This window comes from Crocodylus porosus, unplaced genomic scaffold, assembly GCF_001723895.1.
Source record: "Crocodylus porosus isolate Cpor-Errol unplaced genomic scaffold, CroPor_comp1, whole genome shotgun sequence".
Taxonomy (NCBI): Eukaryota; Metazoa; Chordata; order Crocodylia; family Crocodylidae; genus Crocodylus; species Crocodylus porosus.
The window spans coordinates 74,953,338-74,969,463 of record NW_017728886.1 but is presented as its reverse complement, the minus strand read 5'-3'; the positions used below and the strand labels follow the sequence as shown (position 1 = coordinate 74,969,463).

General features: G+C 42.4%; 1 protein-coding gene across 2 annotated transcripts in view; it reads right to left on the bottom strand.

The window, feature by feature from the left end:
• Positions 1 to 14,985, bottom strand: part of NOD1 (nucleotide binding oligomerization domain containing 1) — a 30,534-nt gene extending 15,549 nt beyond the window's left edge. Inside the window, exons 1-4 of one of the 2 annotated variants that reach the window (XM_019536588.1) lie at positions 14,908 to 14,985; positions 8,595 to 8,934; positions 5,823 to 5,997; positions 1,958 to 3,761 (exon numbers count right to left, since the gene is read on the bottom strand). In XM_019536588.1, coding sequence (XP_019392133.1) covers positions 1,958 to 3,761; positions 5,823 to 5,997; positions 8,595 to 8,825 — 2,210 coding nt within the window. In that variant the 5' untranslated portion in view covers positions 8,826 to 8,934; positions 14,908 to 14,985. Of the gene's footprint in view, positions 1 to 1,957; positions 3,762 to 5,822; positions 5,998 to 8,594; positions 8,935 to 10,257; positions 10,385 to 14,907 lie in introns of those variants that run through there. The other variant, XM_019536580.1, reaches the window with a different exon arrangement.
• Positions 14,986 to 16,126: the final 1,141 nt, after the last annotated feature.

The following is a 16,126-nucleotide window of genomic DNA, read 5'->3' as shown; positions in this document are numbered from 1 at the left end:
TTTTTATACTAGAAAATATTTTGATTCTGTTGAAATGGGAGATTTTGATCTTATCTAAATTGATATGTTCCAGGGAAACTCTGAATGTTATCAATTTTTTTTTTTTTTTTTGAGAGGAAAACTGTTCAGCTGAAAGATTTGCAAGCAGTCCTAATTGCAAACAAGCTCTATAGTCAAGGATCTGTTTATGGAGAAATACCTCTCACCTGCCTGTTCATTCTGAGTTGGTGTCTTAACTGCTCTGAAATATGTTGGTAGGGAAAGGAAATCTGGCTTTACTTCTATATATCAGAGCCTTCTGCTTTGGAAGTGACTGGTCAGGCAATTACCATATTTTTCGGACCATAAGACGCACTTTTTCCCCCCCAAAAGTGGGGGGAAAACGAGGGTGCGTCTTATGGTCCGAAGGTGCGTGTCCCGGGGAGACGGGGCGGAGCTTGCCCGCGGAGGCAGCGGAGCCCGAGCGGGACATCCGCCGCTTGTTTAGACCGGAAGCCGGCGCCCGTGCCGGTGGCCGGGAGCCGGCAATAAAAATGGCCGGCCAGAACAGACGGGGCAGGAGTCCGAAGGAGGGACTCGCTGCCGCGGAGACTGAGGCTCCAAGAGGGGTGCGTCTTATGGTCCGGTGCGTCTTATGGTCCGAAAAATACGGTAACTTCTCTAATTACACAATACATTTTCTATCCCATAGGAGCTAGGCACTGGAAATGAAACACCATGAGCCAAGATGCACCAAGCTAACAAAAAGCACTATGACAGGGCAGTCTAATGCTGAGTGGTGTTGTTTCTGTATTTTTCAACACCTGCATGTAGTAAGATTGGGTAAGCACATGTGACTACTGATGGAGTCAGAAAGATTGTCCTGACTTACGTGTTTCTCCCTTTTGTTTTATGCTATGGGAGTGATTTTCAACCTGTGGTCCATGGACCCCTGTGGGTCTGCAGACTGTCTAAGGGGTCTGCAAAAGATGACTATCAAAGTATGTGAATACCCACACTTACAATGATCAATCAAAAGTAAGGGAATACCCAGACTTATAATTCAAAGGGGTCCACACCTCCATTCAAAATTTCCAAAGGGGTATGCACCTCCAATCAACATTTTTAGGGGTCCTCAAATGAAAAAAGATTGAAAATTACTGTGCTATGGCACTTTTCCTCCAATTCCTTCTTTGGGGAACTGAGCTACATTGTTTTACAAATTAGTCAGAGGAGGCAGAGTCTAACAGCCCTGGCTTATTCCTCAAGGGCAGGTGAGGTTTACAGAAAAAAGCAGAGGCTATGGCCAATTAGGAGTAACAGATCCAGTGAAAAACCAACTCTCCTGAGTTTCAGGGAATTAAAAAAAAATGCTAGAAGATACTGCCACAGACTATCAAGGCAGTCAAAGACTGTGAGAGGATGGAATGCTACAGGACTACAAGCTGAGGAGTCTGAATTGTGACCTTAGCGCTTCATTTTGTTTGAAATGTTTAGGTGCCTCTTCTTTTCTCCTTCAAAGGAGTGCAAATAAAGTTTTTATTGGACCTTTGAGAGAGAAGCAGCTGTGACTAATTTTTTGAAAGACAGACTTGAGAGGAACCCAACCAAAACCACTGGCCTAAGCACTTTAAGCTTTTCTGGTGGTTTTGATTTTTCATTCCTTTTTTTTTTTGCGATTTGGATTTTCAAATCAAACCTCCTCCCTATGGTTGACTATTCACTGACTCAGCAAAGACCCCCAAGGATATGAAATGGGCAAACTATGGGCTGATCAAAATTTGGCTTTATGAACCTATCTCCAGTTAGGCTTCCGCTTTTGGAAGAGGCTTCTGAAACCAAATCTTACCATCTGAAAGCATTTTACTTCTAGGAGCACTGACACTAGCAGTATCACACTTCAAAGAATTTCTGTAAGGTTAATATTTGTGCTGTGTAACAGACCGCAGAGAAGCAATTTCTTGGCACAGAACCCTACCTGATCACCAGAAGCTTGCTAAAGCAAGGAAGCAGTTGTCTAACTCCATAGTCATTGATGTTGTTGTTGTCTAGATCGAGAGCTAGATGCTTTTGGAAATGATGCACAATAAAGGAAATGGCACTGCAGTCAGCTGAATAGGCATTGCAGTAAGTGAGTTTGATGTAATTGGCCCGCATGTCTTTAGCAGCCAACTTCCCCACTTTTTCACTTTGAGTCTCATAAATGCACCGCAGCATCCAAACAAAATTGGGTGTAACCTGAACTTGCTTATAGTTTGCAAGCTTTGATCGTGTCAGGCCCTTCATATGAGATTTCATGCTTTCTGAGAGATACGTTAAAAGAGCATTTCTTTTCCTCTTAATGGCCATAGGTGAGACTAGATGTCTCAAGAGCTTCTGTCTAGCTTTGGAAAGCAGACCACAGAGGAAAAGGTTGGTGAAGTGAAAGTGTTCATTGTTTCGGAAAGGATCTTCTCTTATTGGCCGATTATTGAACCATGGAATAGGGAGGCAGGTAAATTGGGTAGTCTCAAGGGTGGAGCATTCATTAAAAAACTTCAGTAACTCTTTTGTACCCACTTTCTCTTCAGCAATTAGGAAAAAAGCTGTGAAAAAAGACTGAAGGGTCAAGTGCAGGAACTCATAAGAGGACTGGTCTCCACAGCCTGCATAGTTGTAAACTGTCCTGAGGAATCCCAACTGCAAATCCTCTTCCAATACGTTCACAGCCATGACCTCCTCATGCTCAAAGACAAAGAGAGACTTCTCCATTCCCTGATAGGCTATTCTACCCAAAGACAGCAGGGTTTCCTTTTTTGACCTGAATGTCTCCACTTGGCTCCTGGTGTTTTTCTTCAGCAAATCTGTTTTCAGAGTTCGGTTCAAGTGGACTTCAGTCATGAGCAAAAACACGTCCGTCAATGTAACAGAGTAATCTGGAAGCTCATGGATGTCAAACATGGAATGCAAATGTTCATAGCATTTAAAAATAATCCAACAAAACAAAGGTACAGAACACAAACTACAGAGATTGGGGTTAGCTTCTAAATGATTCAGTACCAATGTTTGGTGCCCCTCATCTTTGAAAAACATCTTAGTGTATGCCTTCAAGTTGTTGCTGGAGAAGCCTCGGAGCAATACTTTCTTCCTAATAATGTTTTGATGGACCTCAGTCCCAGTCCTTGCTGTGAGAACTTTCCTTGATCCTTTCAAAAGCTTTCCTCTAAGAAGACTCACCAACAGGGCGAGTGGGTGGATAGGTTCACTGGGTGAGCAGATCTCAGGAATGCTGTTTACGTCAAAGTCAGAATAGATCTCATCAAACCCATCAAACGTGAAAAGGACTGTGTGAGGGAACTGCAGGATGTGGTTGAATACCTCCTCTTGGTCCTGGTCTGGGTAACAGTTGTATTTGAACAGAAGATCTTTCAGACTGATGGTTTCATTCTCCTTAAAGCAGCTAAACGTCCTGCACCGGAACCGGAAAAAATATTTGGCACCAACATCCAACTCTCCTCGGGCCCAAAGACTTTGCATTTTTTGCAGCAAAATAGATTTTCCAATTCCTGCATCACCAAAGACACAGATGGTCTCTCCATCTTCATTAATCAGCCCAGTTCTATCATCAAACAGGGCTTCTAAGCAGTTCACATTGCCAAGACTCTCATTGGCATAACTGACCAGCTCCATGATATTATCAGAGTAGATTTCCTCCAGCAGCATCTCCTCCTTCTGGGCATATGACATGACAAACTTTGTGTCTCTTCCCAATTCATACTTGAGTTTCTGACGGTACCTGCTAACTAAAAAAGGGAATGAACTATTATTAAAAGCAGTCAGGTCCAATACTTCATTAAATACAAAGCATCCTGCCATGCTTGAGAATTAAGACAGACTTACAGGCCACGCAAGCTCAACTGCTTCTAGTTCACAGGTAAGTAGTTAGCATAATAAAAAATTGTTTTGCTGAAGGCTACAGCTAACTCCCTTCTACCTCCTAACAGCTATATGCTTAGCATTCTTTTTTTTTTTTTTGCATCTACCTTGAGCAAAGAGAAGTAGTTAGCTATGCTAGTCTGAAGTCAAGCAGAAGCCAGGGCAGAATTACACCTTTTAGACTAATTCAGAGATGCACAAGCTTTTGTAAGGCACAGCTCATTTTGTCAGGTCTACCAGATTCAGCCCAGGGTGAGTTTGACATGCCTGCAGTATTTGGGTAGCTACAATTTACCCATCTAAATTCTTCTTTAAGTTTTACTGAACTAGTTAATATTCACTCCTTGCCTTGTTGTTATGATTTCTATGTGTAAAACACATAGCTCAGGCTCTAGAAACTTCACACTATTGTGCAGCATGGCTGTTGGTAATGTTGCAAAGGGCTCTTTACTTCAGGTGGGGAGAGGGGTGGAGTGATTTCTGTATTTATGCCACCTGGGAAATGTTCCAGTTCTCACATTTAAAAGAACAGAAATACATAAATGTCCTGCTTAATAAATCAGCAGTCTGTCACTTTGCCACAAACAGTCACCACAAAGATACTGCATTATGTAAAAAGCTAGTCAATATTAGACTTAAATGCGAGACTGATGCTCTAATTTCAAAATGGCCTTGAGATTCAGGGGAGAAAAAGTGAAATGAGACAGACACCTCTTCAACTAAATCAATGGGACTGTAATTTAATACTGTACATGACTTGCAGATGGAGCTTACAAAGACGTAACACTTTCATCTACGAGCTGAGCGTTTCTATATTTTTTTTCTTTGGCTGTGGCTGCATGGACCTTACAGAAATACTTATGTTTCTTCCTATTCCATGTTAAAAATGGTGATCTTACATATAGGTTGCTCTGTGTTCGTATTGCACCATTCCTGATTGGAACATCCAGCCTGTAAGGATAATTTAGATGCCATGCTGTTTTAAAAGTACAGGCTGACTGATTACTCAAGCCCCTCTTTACAACCCCAGAATGTTTACCTTAAAAAGAACTGAGACAAAGTAGTTAAGGATGCTCATGCTTAAAAAATGTCTGCTGTTACCACTGGATTAAAAGGAAAGCTTTAATTCACTTGAAAGTCTTGATACTACAGAGCACAGTGTAGCACTGTAGCTGCTCCATCTGGCCTCCAGTAAGACATTCTGACATTGTTCCTCTCTTCACCCTAACATTAGTATTTTGTTTTAAATGTCTCTTAATTCACCTCAAATTGATCACTTCATCACAAACTGATCACCACTTTTGGAATGGTGTAACTGCACTATTGAAATCTCTATCATATGGCTGGCTATTGCTAATCATCTTGGGGGAGGCTTGCGAACTTCTGAGAAAAGGGGCTATTGTGTCATTCATCCATCTTTGGACCCTCATGGTTCTACCATGTTTTGGGGTCTGGAACGGAGACTGCCTTAACTTAGGCAGAAGAGAGGACTGTCCAAGTCACAGCAGCTGGTCTTGGCACTATTCAGGGTCTCCCATAGTTCTAAGGACCTTCTTGCTTCATATTTCCTTCACTGAGGAATGGTGGGACCTGTATCTGGAAGTATATAGCTATACTAAGTGCTGTCCTCACCAAGATAATTTCCAGCAACTGTATATGGGTCTTTAGCCCACATTCAGCCATGCACAGTAACAGCAGAGCTGAAAAATCTCACCACATACTCCCTACACTGAAAACCAGAGGGTTATATCTCTGGTCATACATTTTTTTAAAGCTTGATTTTGACAGATAAAATAATTAAAGGCAAAGAATGAAAATAATCAACATACAGGTTAATTAAGTTACAGTTCATGCATGAATTGAGTTTACTGGAGAAATGTTTTTTCCATAGAACTGACTTGCATACAAGACCTTACATGACTACCTACCTGGATCTGTATTTACAACCAATTTACTCTGAATATTCTCAGAAGGCTGAAACCTTATTTCATCCAACCAGGGTTGAAGCTCATGATAAGCATCAGTGACTTTCTGCAGGGTATAGATGAAGTATTCTGAAACTTCTTCTCCCTTGCTTTGAACCAGATCCAGAATTTTACGAACCTGAAGAAAGACCAAGTGAAATGTTAGTAATATGCAGAGTTTGCTATCTGTTACATTTACAGAATGCTTTGAGGCCCTTCAGCACTGGAGACAGGACTTGAAAAAGAAAACTCAAGTCCATCTTAAAAATTTCAGTTCAAAATCTGGACCTTCAAAATCCCAAAGTTCAGTATGTTTGGATGATGTAGCTAGATTTGAGCTGTTACAGAGAGACTGGACCTGGAGCTCTGATTTCAATCTCAGTCTCCTTAATTACAGATGTTAATTACAGAGATGAATGGCTCTGTACTGTGGAGCAGCAAAGCACCTTCCAGACCTGGTTGGGAACCACAGACTAGGAAAGGAAATTTTAAATCCTCCCCAAATTAAAGTGATATTAGAAAACAGATTTCTGGCCTCCAGACTTGGCCCTTCAAAATGTAAGTTTCAGCTGTGGTGTACATCAGACCCTAGCCTGATCTGCGGTATAGGAGGTGGAAGGCTTCTCCAAGACTGAATATAGAGCTAAACATGAGCATTCTTCCCTCCAAGCAGACTAGTTCAGTGCTTCAAGGCTACCACGAACAGGCTATGCTGGATTCCCAACTCACCCAGAAGCCAGAGATTTAATGCTCACACCTGTTAGCAAAAAGGACTGACTCCAACTGACAGCTGGAAAGGTTGACAGCTGGAAATGAGTGATGGAGGACTTGTTTCTGACGGTACTTGATGGATAATCTTTATATTAGCAGACGGCTGACCTGCCATTCTTAAGATAACCACATGCCAACCCTTCTGGTCTCATCTTCAAGCAACTGTAGATTTGCAGTGTGGGTAGGTATGAGGGCAAGGTGTAGTCTGACTTTTGTGCAACCAGTGTATAAGGACCTTAGTTCAAGTGCCCCTAGAAAGTACAGCAGTCCCTCTGAGTACTTCTTGGATTGGATTCTGTTCCTGCTCAAGAAACTGAGCTAGCCAAAGACGTAAATTCTTCAGTAGGCAAATTCCTCAAGCTTTCAAATTCCTCAGGTTTCTGGAGATAGCTGCTTTTGTCTGCCATGATCTTAGTGACCAAAAAGACGATCGCTTTTTTGTTTTTTTTTGGACAGGTGATTTAAAGCAAAGACTGTTCTGTAACCTAACTTACAGCTTTTTAGAGAGGTTCACAAAAATCTCCTTTTCAGCTAATATTGTAAAGTGCATGCTGCCTCTGCTGACAGCCTGTCTTGTTACAATGGCAAGATGACCATAAAGATTGTCATTTTTCAGCTCTCAGCCTTTTTTACTACACAGATAAGCACTGTTATTAAAACTTTCATTATTCAAGAAGACTGATTATGCTAGGAGAAGTCTGTAAATTGATGAAGGCCAGGGCTCTGAGCATTTTATGGTTTATGTACCTCTGGCTATGAGGCAGTTTTGAAATTTCTAAGCTGCGTAACTGGTTTATCAGGGAAATCAGAGCCAGGTGTTGTTTTAAAACAATGTCTCCATTATAAAAGGGAAAACTTCCTGAACCAATCTTTTTCCTCTAATGGAAGACTTAGAATTCCAAGAAGTTTTTACTGTTGTTCTCTACTAGGGACAAATCTAAGGCCAGAATGTATCAGAATATCAAAGTTTTTCCTAAGTTCACATAGGAGGATATGGAAGGAACTCCTCTCTTTACAAAGAGAAGTACTGCACAGGTGGAAAATAATTACAATTTTAAAATAAATGCCTCCCCCTTAAAACTAGGATCAACTTTTCATATGTCCCATGTTATGGTGAAATAAGATGGTTTCTTAGTTTAGTATTTTGCATGGTAATTAAACAGCAAGACTTTAAAGGTGTACATTTAAAATGCCTTAACATCATAGATTTTTAAAAATAGATTTCATAGATTTTTTAAAATTAAAATTGCTAAAAAACAAAATAAATCTCCAGGGATAATATAACAGTTGCTTGAGGGTACAACTCAAAGGCTACCATGGATTTTAACGGGAACTGGATCACACCTTAAGGAACATTGTGTCTTGCCTAGAGCAAAGTTCACAACTGTGAAAATTTACATAGACCACCTCAGCAATGACCCTACTCATAGGAAGGAAAATGTGAGTGGAGGAAAGACTGAGTCAGTTGCCTCATCCATAGAACAGCCTGCCAACAGGAAGGCCAATTAGTTCCAGCGCTGGCAGGGATACTTGTGACAGATATTTCTCTCCAGGGGAGGCTGGACTGGGTATATCAAATATAATATAAATCTAAGAAGGAAAGTTGCCAGATGTACTTAAGCCTATGGGAGTTTACAAGGCTAATAAAAAGCTTGAGCTAAACAGTAGTAGGCAACTGTCAATCTTTCTGGATCATGGTGTATGCACAAGAGGTCACCAGGACCTTCAATGCATGCACCTAGGCTGGAATATGGAGGAGTGGAGGCTGCCAGACTTTCCATCCCTTCTTTTAGACCATTGAGACAACATCCAAAGGCCAAACCAGGTCTAGACCTTCAGTGCCTTGACAGCTGTAGTTACACAAAGGTCTGGGAATTGCATCTGGGTTTCCCATGGGGTAGACAAGGATTCTACCACTGAACCACAACAGTAAGTATGAGCTAAATAATGAAATAAGAAAAATACCTTATCTGTTTGAGTTGGAAACTGTGCAGCAATCTCAGCGTCTTCATTTGAGAAGTATTCATTCTTAATCAAGTTGTCAATCAAACACTGGGTGTTTCGGATACTAGTGACTAAATGTTCTCGATGTATTTTCAGCAAGTTAATGAATGATGGAGGACTTGTTCCTGAGGGTACTTGTTGGATAATCCTTATATTAGTATATGGCTCACCTGCCATTCTTAAGGTAACCATATGCCAAGCCTTCTAGTCTCATCTTCAAGCAACTGGAGATTTGCAGTGTGAAATCAGGATTGGAGTTGAATTCAGGTCAAACACCAACTGTCCCTTCATGCTATTGGACCTATGACAGTAAGTGTGCAACAACAAATAAAAAATTCAATAGTATGAGACTTGTCCCACCAATACCAAACGGATTTCCAGTCTGCTAACAGAAAGCTTGCTAATTTCAGCATGCAAAACAATACTGACATCCTATCCAAGCAAGCTTCAGGGGATAGGTTATTTATTGTTTAAAGCTAAGAAAAGGATGCAAAGTGGTCTGTGATACAGAAGCTGTCCTCTAGTCTGCTATGCATTCAGCTTATGTCCACTTTATTAGACATTCTTGGTGCATGATTCTAGATTTCATAAAATGAAATAAAATAATACTGCATAGTAGGTAGTTACTTCTCACAGATCACTTTATTACAGTATGTTAAGAGTCTCTCTAAAATGCTGCCAGTAGATATGATTAATTATGCCTGGAGGGCATCATAATTCAAGTTCATTAATATCACTTGCATCAAATCCATCTCAGTCTGTAAAAAAAAGAAGAATTTGCACGCAAGCAGCCATGTACCATAGCTGTCAATTTGAACGGTTTGCAAGTATTAGTTTCTCCCTGGCCGAGCTGTACCCACCAAGGGCATGTTTACACATTCATTAATGCGTCGTAATTAAGGCGCATTAAATTTAGTACCGGTAATAACAGTTACTAACTTAATGCAACGTAACATAATTGGTGCTACTGCGCAGGAGCACCAGCACACACTTTTTTGTGATGCTGATGTGCAGTAGACTAATTCTACTCTGCATTTAGCACTCTTTTTGCCTGCTGTGCTAATGTGCAGTAGAATTAGTTTACTGCGCATTTAGCATCTCATGTAGAAATGCCCCTGGAAACACAATATGATCACTAACACAACTCAGTGAACTCCATACCAAAGATAAAATCCTGTTACAGAATAAAAATCTTCCTTGCTGTTATAATAGATGTTGCCTCTAGCAAATTAAGAGCTGTACATGGCAGCATCTATGAGATCAGCCTGTACACATGCATGAATACATGTTACACGTCCCAGTCTTACACTGATGGAGCTCACAGCCCTCCTCACCTGGCTAAATTATTGGTATTTTCCTTGATCACAGTGGAAAATGATGAGCCTCAATAAGAACAAATTGCCCTGGGATAACATGATTTGTTTTTCTGGATGCCTAATGACAGCTAATGCAGCAATGCAAGAACAGACACAAATCTAAATTGTAGTTAAAGAGAATTATGAAGTACATTTAAGTACCTTTTAGATATAAGTGCTGTACCTAGATTTAACTTAATACCTAAGAAATCTTATGAGATCACAATCAGATGAATTTATAGGATCAACTGAGAAACTGTTAATCAAACCTGCATTGTGTACCATAACTATGCTTCACAGGATGAAAAGCCCAATGTGAAACCTAGATGCAGTTGTTCAGTGATGTTTCTATAACTACAATAATCTCTGTAAAAAAAGTAAAGCCAGTGTTGTTTCTTCAAATCATTTGTAATATCCTGAGCCATCTGACATACAGAAAAGCTTTTTTTATAAGTTCCTGCTCTTTTTCATCTAAAATATAACTAAACTCTCATGCACACTTGGGCATTTGCCCTAGCAATTAGCTGCCACCAGACTCTGCATTTTGCATTTCCACACTAGAAGTGGCCAGCTGCACCAATGCAGCTTGACTGTCTGAAGCTGTGATTTGAAATGCTGCAGCTTAATGTGAGTTTGCCAATCTATACTAAGGACTACATTTTCAAATAGCGCACATGGACTTCAAGGGACCAAACTGGTGACTCACCAGTTTACACTGCTCTGAATCTGGCCCAAACAGTTTACACCGCTCTATCTGTACCAGGAACTGGCCATCAATAGCTGAAAACAGGGCAAATCTGTAACATGGTTTAGAGCAGGCCAGAACATGGCAAATTCCTTTGACTGACTGCAGTGAAACCAAGCAGGCTTACTAACTTTCTACCCACGTAAGTGATCTGCATCTACAAGACACCATTTATTCATTAAACCATTTATATTATTCACTCAGCAGGGGTGGCTGGTTTCTGACTCACTTGGCTTTCTAGAAGTTGCAGTGCCTTTTCTCTTTGTCAGAAGCTTATTTTATTATTCTCTGAACCACAATGACTAGACAGTTTCTAAACTGCCATCCTGAGGTTTCTGTCTTATTTAAAGAGAAACTGTCACCCCAAAATATATAGTTCATTCTCTTCTAAGGTTTTACATCTGGGTTTCTCTGCTCATTTTTGTTTTTCTAGAACCTCACTTTCTTATTGTTTCTCCCACTTCTGTGAAAGACTCATGCAAACTCCCTTTAGCTGACTACACAAAGCATTGTCACATGTGCAAAACAGGCCAAGAATTAGGAAGCAATATCCTTTTCTTTCTACTTGTTTCGATTCTTGTAAACTTAAGTGGCTGCTTGTAACAGGAAGAACGTTTTCAGGCATACAGAATTTAAGTTGTATTCTACATTTAAAGAAAAAAAAATTAGCCTACATTCCACACATCATGGGCAAATGAAAAGAGAGAAAAAAGATATATGAACACAAGATTATTTTCTTGAAAAGAAAACATAATTAAAAGGACAGAAGTACTCGGGAGAAGAGAGAAATATTGCATTGTTTCTGCCAGAGTCTAATTCAGTACAGAACCTGGTTCATGCTGAAAGATACCCAAGTTCATATATGGGTTTTCTTTCTCACTTTTCTCCATCTCTGCTTGTGGCATGGAAGTGGAATGGTAGGTGTGGGAAGGACACAGAAGTATGAGGCGCAAGAATGCTGGGCTGAGCTTACATAGAAAGACAATCATAATAGCCTCTATATGTAATTATCTGAACATTTAATATATTTTGTATGATCTAACAGACATTTCTAGACTAGATCTAGGCATATAATCCGGAAATCATCAAGAGGCTCTGGTCTAAAAAAAAAAAAAAAAATGTAATGGTTATATATGGCTTACTAAAACTCAGTAAGCGGCCCTCCACTCAAAATAATTGTCTGCCCCTGCACTATGATGACATAGCATCAGCAGGCACAAACCAGCTGCTACACTGCCATAGCGATGCACTCCCTCGGTATACGTCCAAAGTATCAAATGATGGTGCGGTAACAATGGCACCATAGGGCACGTGTAGATGCAACCCTTGTGAAGAGAATTTACAAGAGTAGGTAAAAACAATACATTTGAGAGGCATGTGAGTACACACACACCCCTGCATTAAAGGTTTGAGCATCATGCTTCAAGAAAGATGAGGGCAAATTGGAGAGTTCAGAGGATAGCAACACGAAAATAATTATTAGTAGGCTAGAAAGATATGAAGAAAAGCTGGAAGAACTGATCTTATTTTGTACAAAGGAGAGAGGACTCAAGGGGATTTGACAATAACCTTCAAATACAAAAAAGACTGTTATAAAGAGGAAGGTGATCAAATATTCTGTGTCCACAGGGGACAGGACAAGAAGTAATAAGCTTAAGCTGCAGCAAGGGAGATTTAGGTTGGATATGAGGAAAACCTTTTTAATTCTAAAATTCTAATGAATTTTAATTCTAAAATTCAATTAAGTTTAATTCATTCTAATTTTAATTTTTAACTCTTTTAAGTTTAATTCTAAAACATTACCTAGAGAGATTTTGGAGTCTCCATCACTGGAACTTTTTAAATGCACGTTAGACAAACATATGTCTGGGATAGTTTAGACAAGGATGATCTTGATTTGGGAGGAGCATGCATTAGATGGTTTCTTGAGGCCTATTTTTCTCTATTTCTAAGTCTTACTGAAAACTGATGCTACAAAAGTCCTAAAGATGAGAGAAAATTGGTTTTAATTTTATAACAGTGCATTAGCAGAATCTATCCAAAGCCCTGACTCTGATTCAAAAAAAAATATTGTGTCTGTGAGTGAACCAAATTCATTTCATCCAGGTTTACAATCTCAGTATAACAATTAAAATCAGTAATGCTTATGTCAACCAATATTTTAAGACCCATATGCTAATCATACACAGATGTTAATGCACAATAGCTTCTATGGTTTCACTGGAGTTCCTTTGCCTTTACTCCTGCATAACCTGCATAACTAAGACAATCTTTCCTCTGCAGTGTTTTTCCCCCTATCTCTCTGCCATTTTTGAAATTGCCGTAAGCTTTTTTAATTGAGAAGCAACAGATGTACAAGAACTCAGAGAAGACATTAATTATGCTCGCTGGCAGATTGATGGTCCATGCTGTTTTTAAGGTACACCTTTCTATACAAATGGCTAGTGATTTTCATTTATAGTTCTGTGTTCTTGTTCATGTATCTTCTCCTTATTTGGATTTGCCATTAGATTCCCTACTACTCCTCTCTTTTCAAACAGAAATTTATTAATTCCAGGTTTGACTGAAGTGGCAAATCTGAGTCATTAAAGAGCTCCGGTGTAGGTTTCCTGATACTCCTTTTATGGTTTTCCAAAAGTTCTTGCCATATATCAGAATGGGCTGCTACTAAAAACAAAGAAAAATAATCTTCATCTTACCCTTAATGAAGAATTTTTCTCTATGGTTTTACTGGATCAATATTCTAGTCTTTCTAATAAGGGAGCTAGTATTCTCTCTTATTATTTTAGTTGGGGAATGATGTAGTCAAGAGTGCAAAATGTCTGTTTCGTGCTCTCAGGATTTTTTTCAGGATACATTTCCATGCTTGGTATCTGTTCACGATTGGAACAAGATTAATTCTTGCTAGGAATTATTTGGGGAGAAGAGTCGGGAACAGCTCCTAACACACTGGAACTCTGACTGGAGCCTTTAGGCAGGTCTGCCTGCTGATCCTTAGAGCACCGACATAATCCAGAGGTGAGAAGAGGCAAAAAGCCTTGTGCCTCTTTTACATTTGCATAGTTCTGCTGACTTCTATGTCTGTCCTCATATTCATTGAACAGGGCATATAGGCCTAAACTGTATTAGTATGTACATCAGATTGAAATGGATGGATTTACAGTTGAGCCTGAGTCTGGCTTTATTCTGTTTCTCTTTGTGGATTGAAAAGAAAACGCATTCACACTCACTCACCCAATGTCTTTCCAACTAGGAGAGCAGGGGGAAAGTTTCAGATTACTTTTTAGGTTAGTGCAGGGGTGGGCAAAATGTGACCTGGGGGCCAGAAGCAGCCCTCAAGGACACTCTATCTGGCCCATGGGGCCCCTCAAATGTTTAGAAAATTAATATTAATCTGCACTGGGCTGCCTGTCATGCAGCCCTCAATGGCTTGCCAAAACTCAGTAAACAGCCCTCTGCCCAAAATAATTGCCCGCCCCTGGGTTAATGTTACCCCTATTTTTCTCTGGCTGCCTGGTTTAACTCTCTACCTAGACACTGCCTGATAAATTTTCGAAGCCCTGTGTAAGAGCAGATGAGTCATGGGATAATTTTCTGGGAAAAGGGTGTGCCTCTCATTGAAGCAACCCAAAATCCCCCACTTGCAATCTGCAGGCAAGCTGGGCCCCTCCATGCACAAAGCGCAAATAAAGCCAAGAGCAAGAGCCCCAGTTGCAAGCAAGATTTGTCTTGAATCTGGACGGTGGGGATCATATCGCTCTGATCGACCCCTCGCCTCTGCAGGGCTGTTTTCCTTAGTCTTGGGGAGCCTGACTAAATGTGGACGTGCAGCACAACCATGACAGCAGACGTCAGGGGATCACTTTGTTCACTTTTCTAGGTTTTCATTCCCAAAGCTGGGCATGCGCTGCCTTTCCTCAGGGCCCTGCTGCCCCCCACGCCTGCCCTCCTGCCTCCCTTGGCTCCTGTCAGAGGGGCTGGGCCCATCTGGGCTTTCCCAGGGCCCCAGCCTTGCCCGGTCCTTTTGCCTCCCCCCCTCCCGCCACAGCAAAGCCGGCAGAGCCAGGCCAGCAGAGGAGCCCCGCGGGTCGGCACGAGGCGGCCGCCGGGAGGCTCCGTTCAGCAGACGCGGCAGCCCTGCCCCGCGCCCCGGCCCCGGCCCCGCGCCACTTACCGCCGCTCCGGCCCCGGGAAAGGAAAATAAAGGGGAGGAGCGAGGCCAGGGGCCTAGGCCGGGAGGGAGGGAGCCAGGCTGGGCGTCTCCTCCTCCCCGCCCCGCGGGAGTGCCCGGCGCTGGAGCGCAGGAAGCTGCTCCCAGGCGGCCCCTGGTCCAACCCGCCCCGCGCGCCGCCAGCTTCCCGGGCAGCGTTACACCCAGGCGAACAGCACAGAAACCGCGGGGTGGCCGCCGGGCCCAGCCCCTGCTCCAGCAGCCGCGGCTTCGAGGTCTCCGCATCCCAGCTCGCCCTGGAGCCGAGCCCTTCCGTGCCGAAGGCCGCAGGACGGGGCCGCGCCTCGCCTCGCGGACTGCGCTGGGGAGACTTGAGGGCAGGAAGGCAAAATGCACGTGACCGGCACGCTTTAGAAACTCACCGCGCGACTGTCTACATGGGATTCAACATTTCATACTTCTTTCCATGAACGCCCTGGAGACTGATGTCTAATTCCTGGACAGTCCTGGAGGGCTGGCAACCTTCATGCAGAAAAGGTCCTGTTGCCTCAGCGGGCATGATCCAGCCCCGTGCTCTGGCTGGGAAGAAGGCTAAAGGGGGACTGTAGGGGTGTTGCCAGCAGACGGAGAAGTGCTTCTTCCCCGCTATTCGGCGCTGGTGACACCTACGGTGGCCATCGTAGAGGACGTTCTGGTTGTCTGCTACTTTGTTCTCTGTTGATATGAAACCCAGCACCTTTATGTCCTCTGTGTTTCTTTTCAAAAGAAAAATAGAGGACATAAAGGTGTCCGGTTTCACATCAATAGAGGACAGAGGACAATTGGACTGTCCTCCTTGATGACCACCCTAGTGACACCAGATCTGGAGTACTGTGTCCAGTTTTTGGCTCCCCACTATAGAAAGGATGTGGCCAAATTGGAGGGAGTCCAGTGGCGGGCAATGAAAACGGTGAGGGGCATGGGTGACTGGTGCCTCCTAAGCCGGAGGGGACATTTGCCTCCCCAGCGGCCAGTCGGCAACCAGGGAGCCAATCACGGCAACCCAAAAGCAGCATTCCCTCTGAACTGGCCCTGAGCGGGAACGCTGCCCGAAGGGCCACCCAGGTTCTCCTAGTGCCCCCACCCCCTGGCCAGTGCTCTCAGGGGGTGCACCAGCACTCCCATCTGCCTGCCGCCTTAGCAGGGGGATGCTGGCTGTGAGGGAATGCAGCAGTGCTCTTGG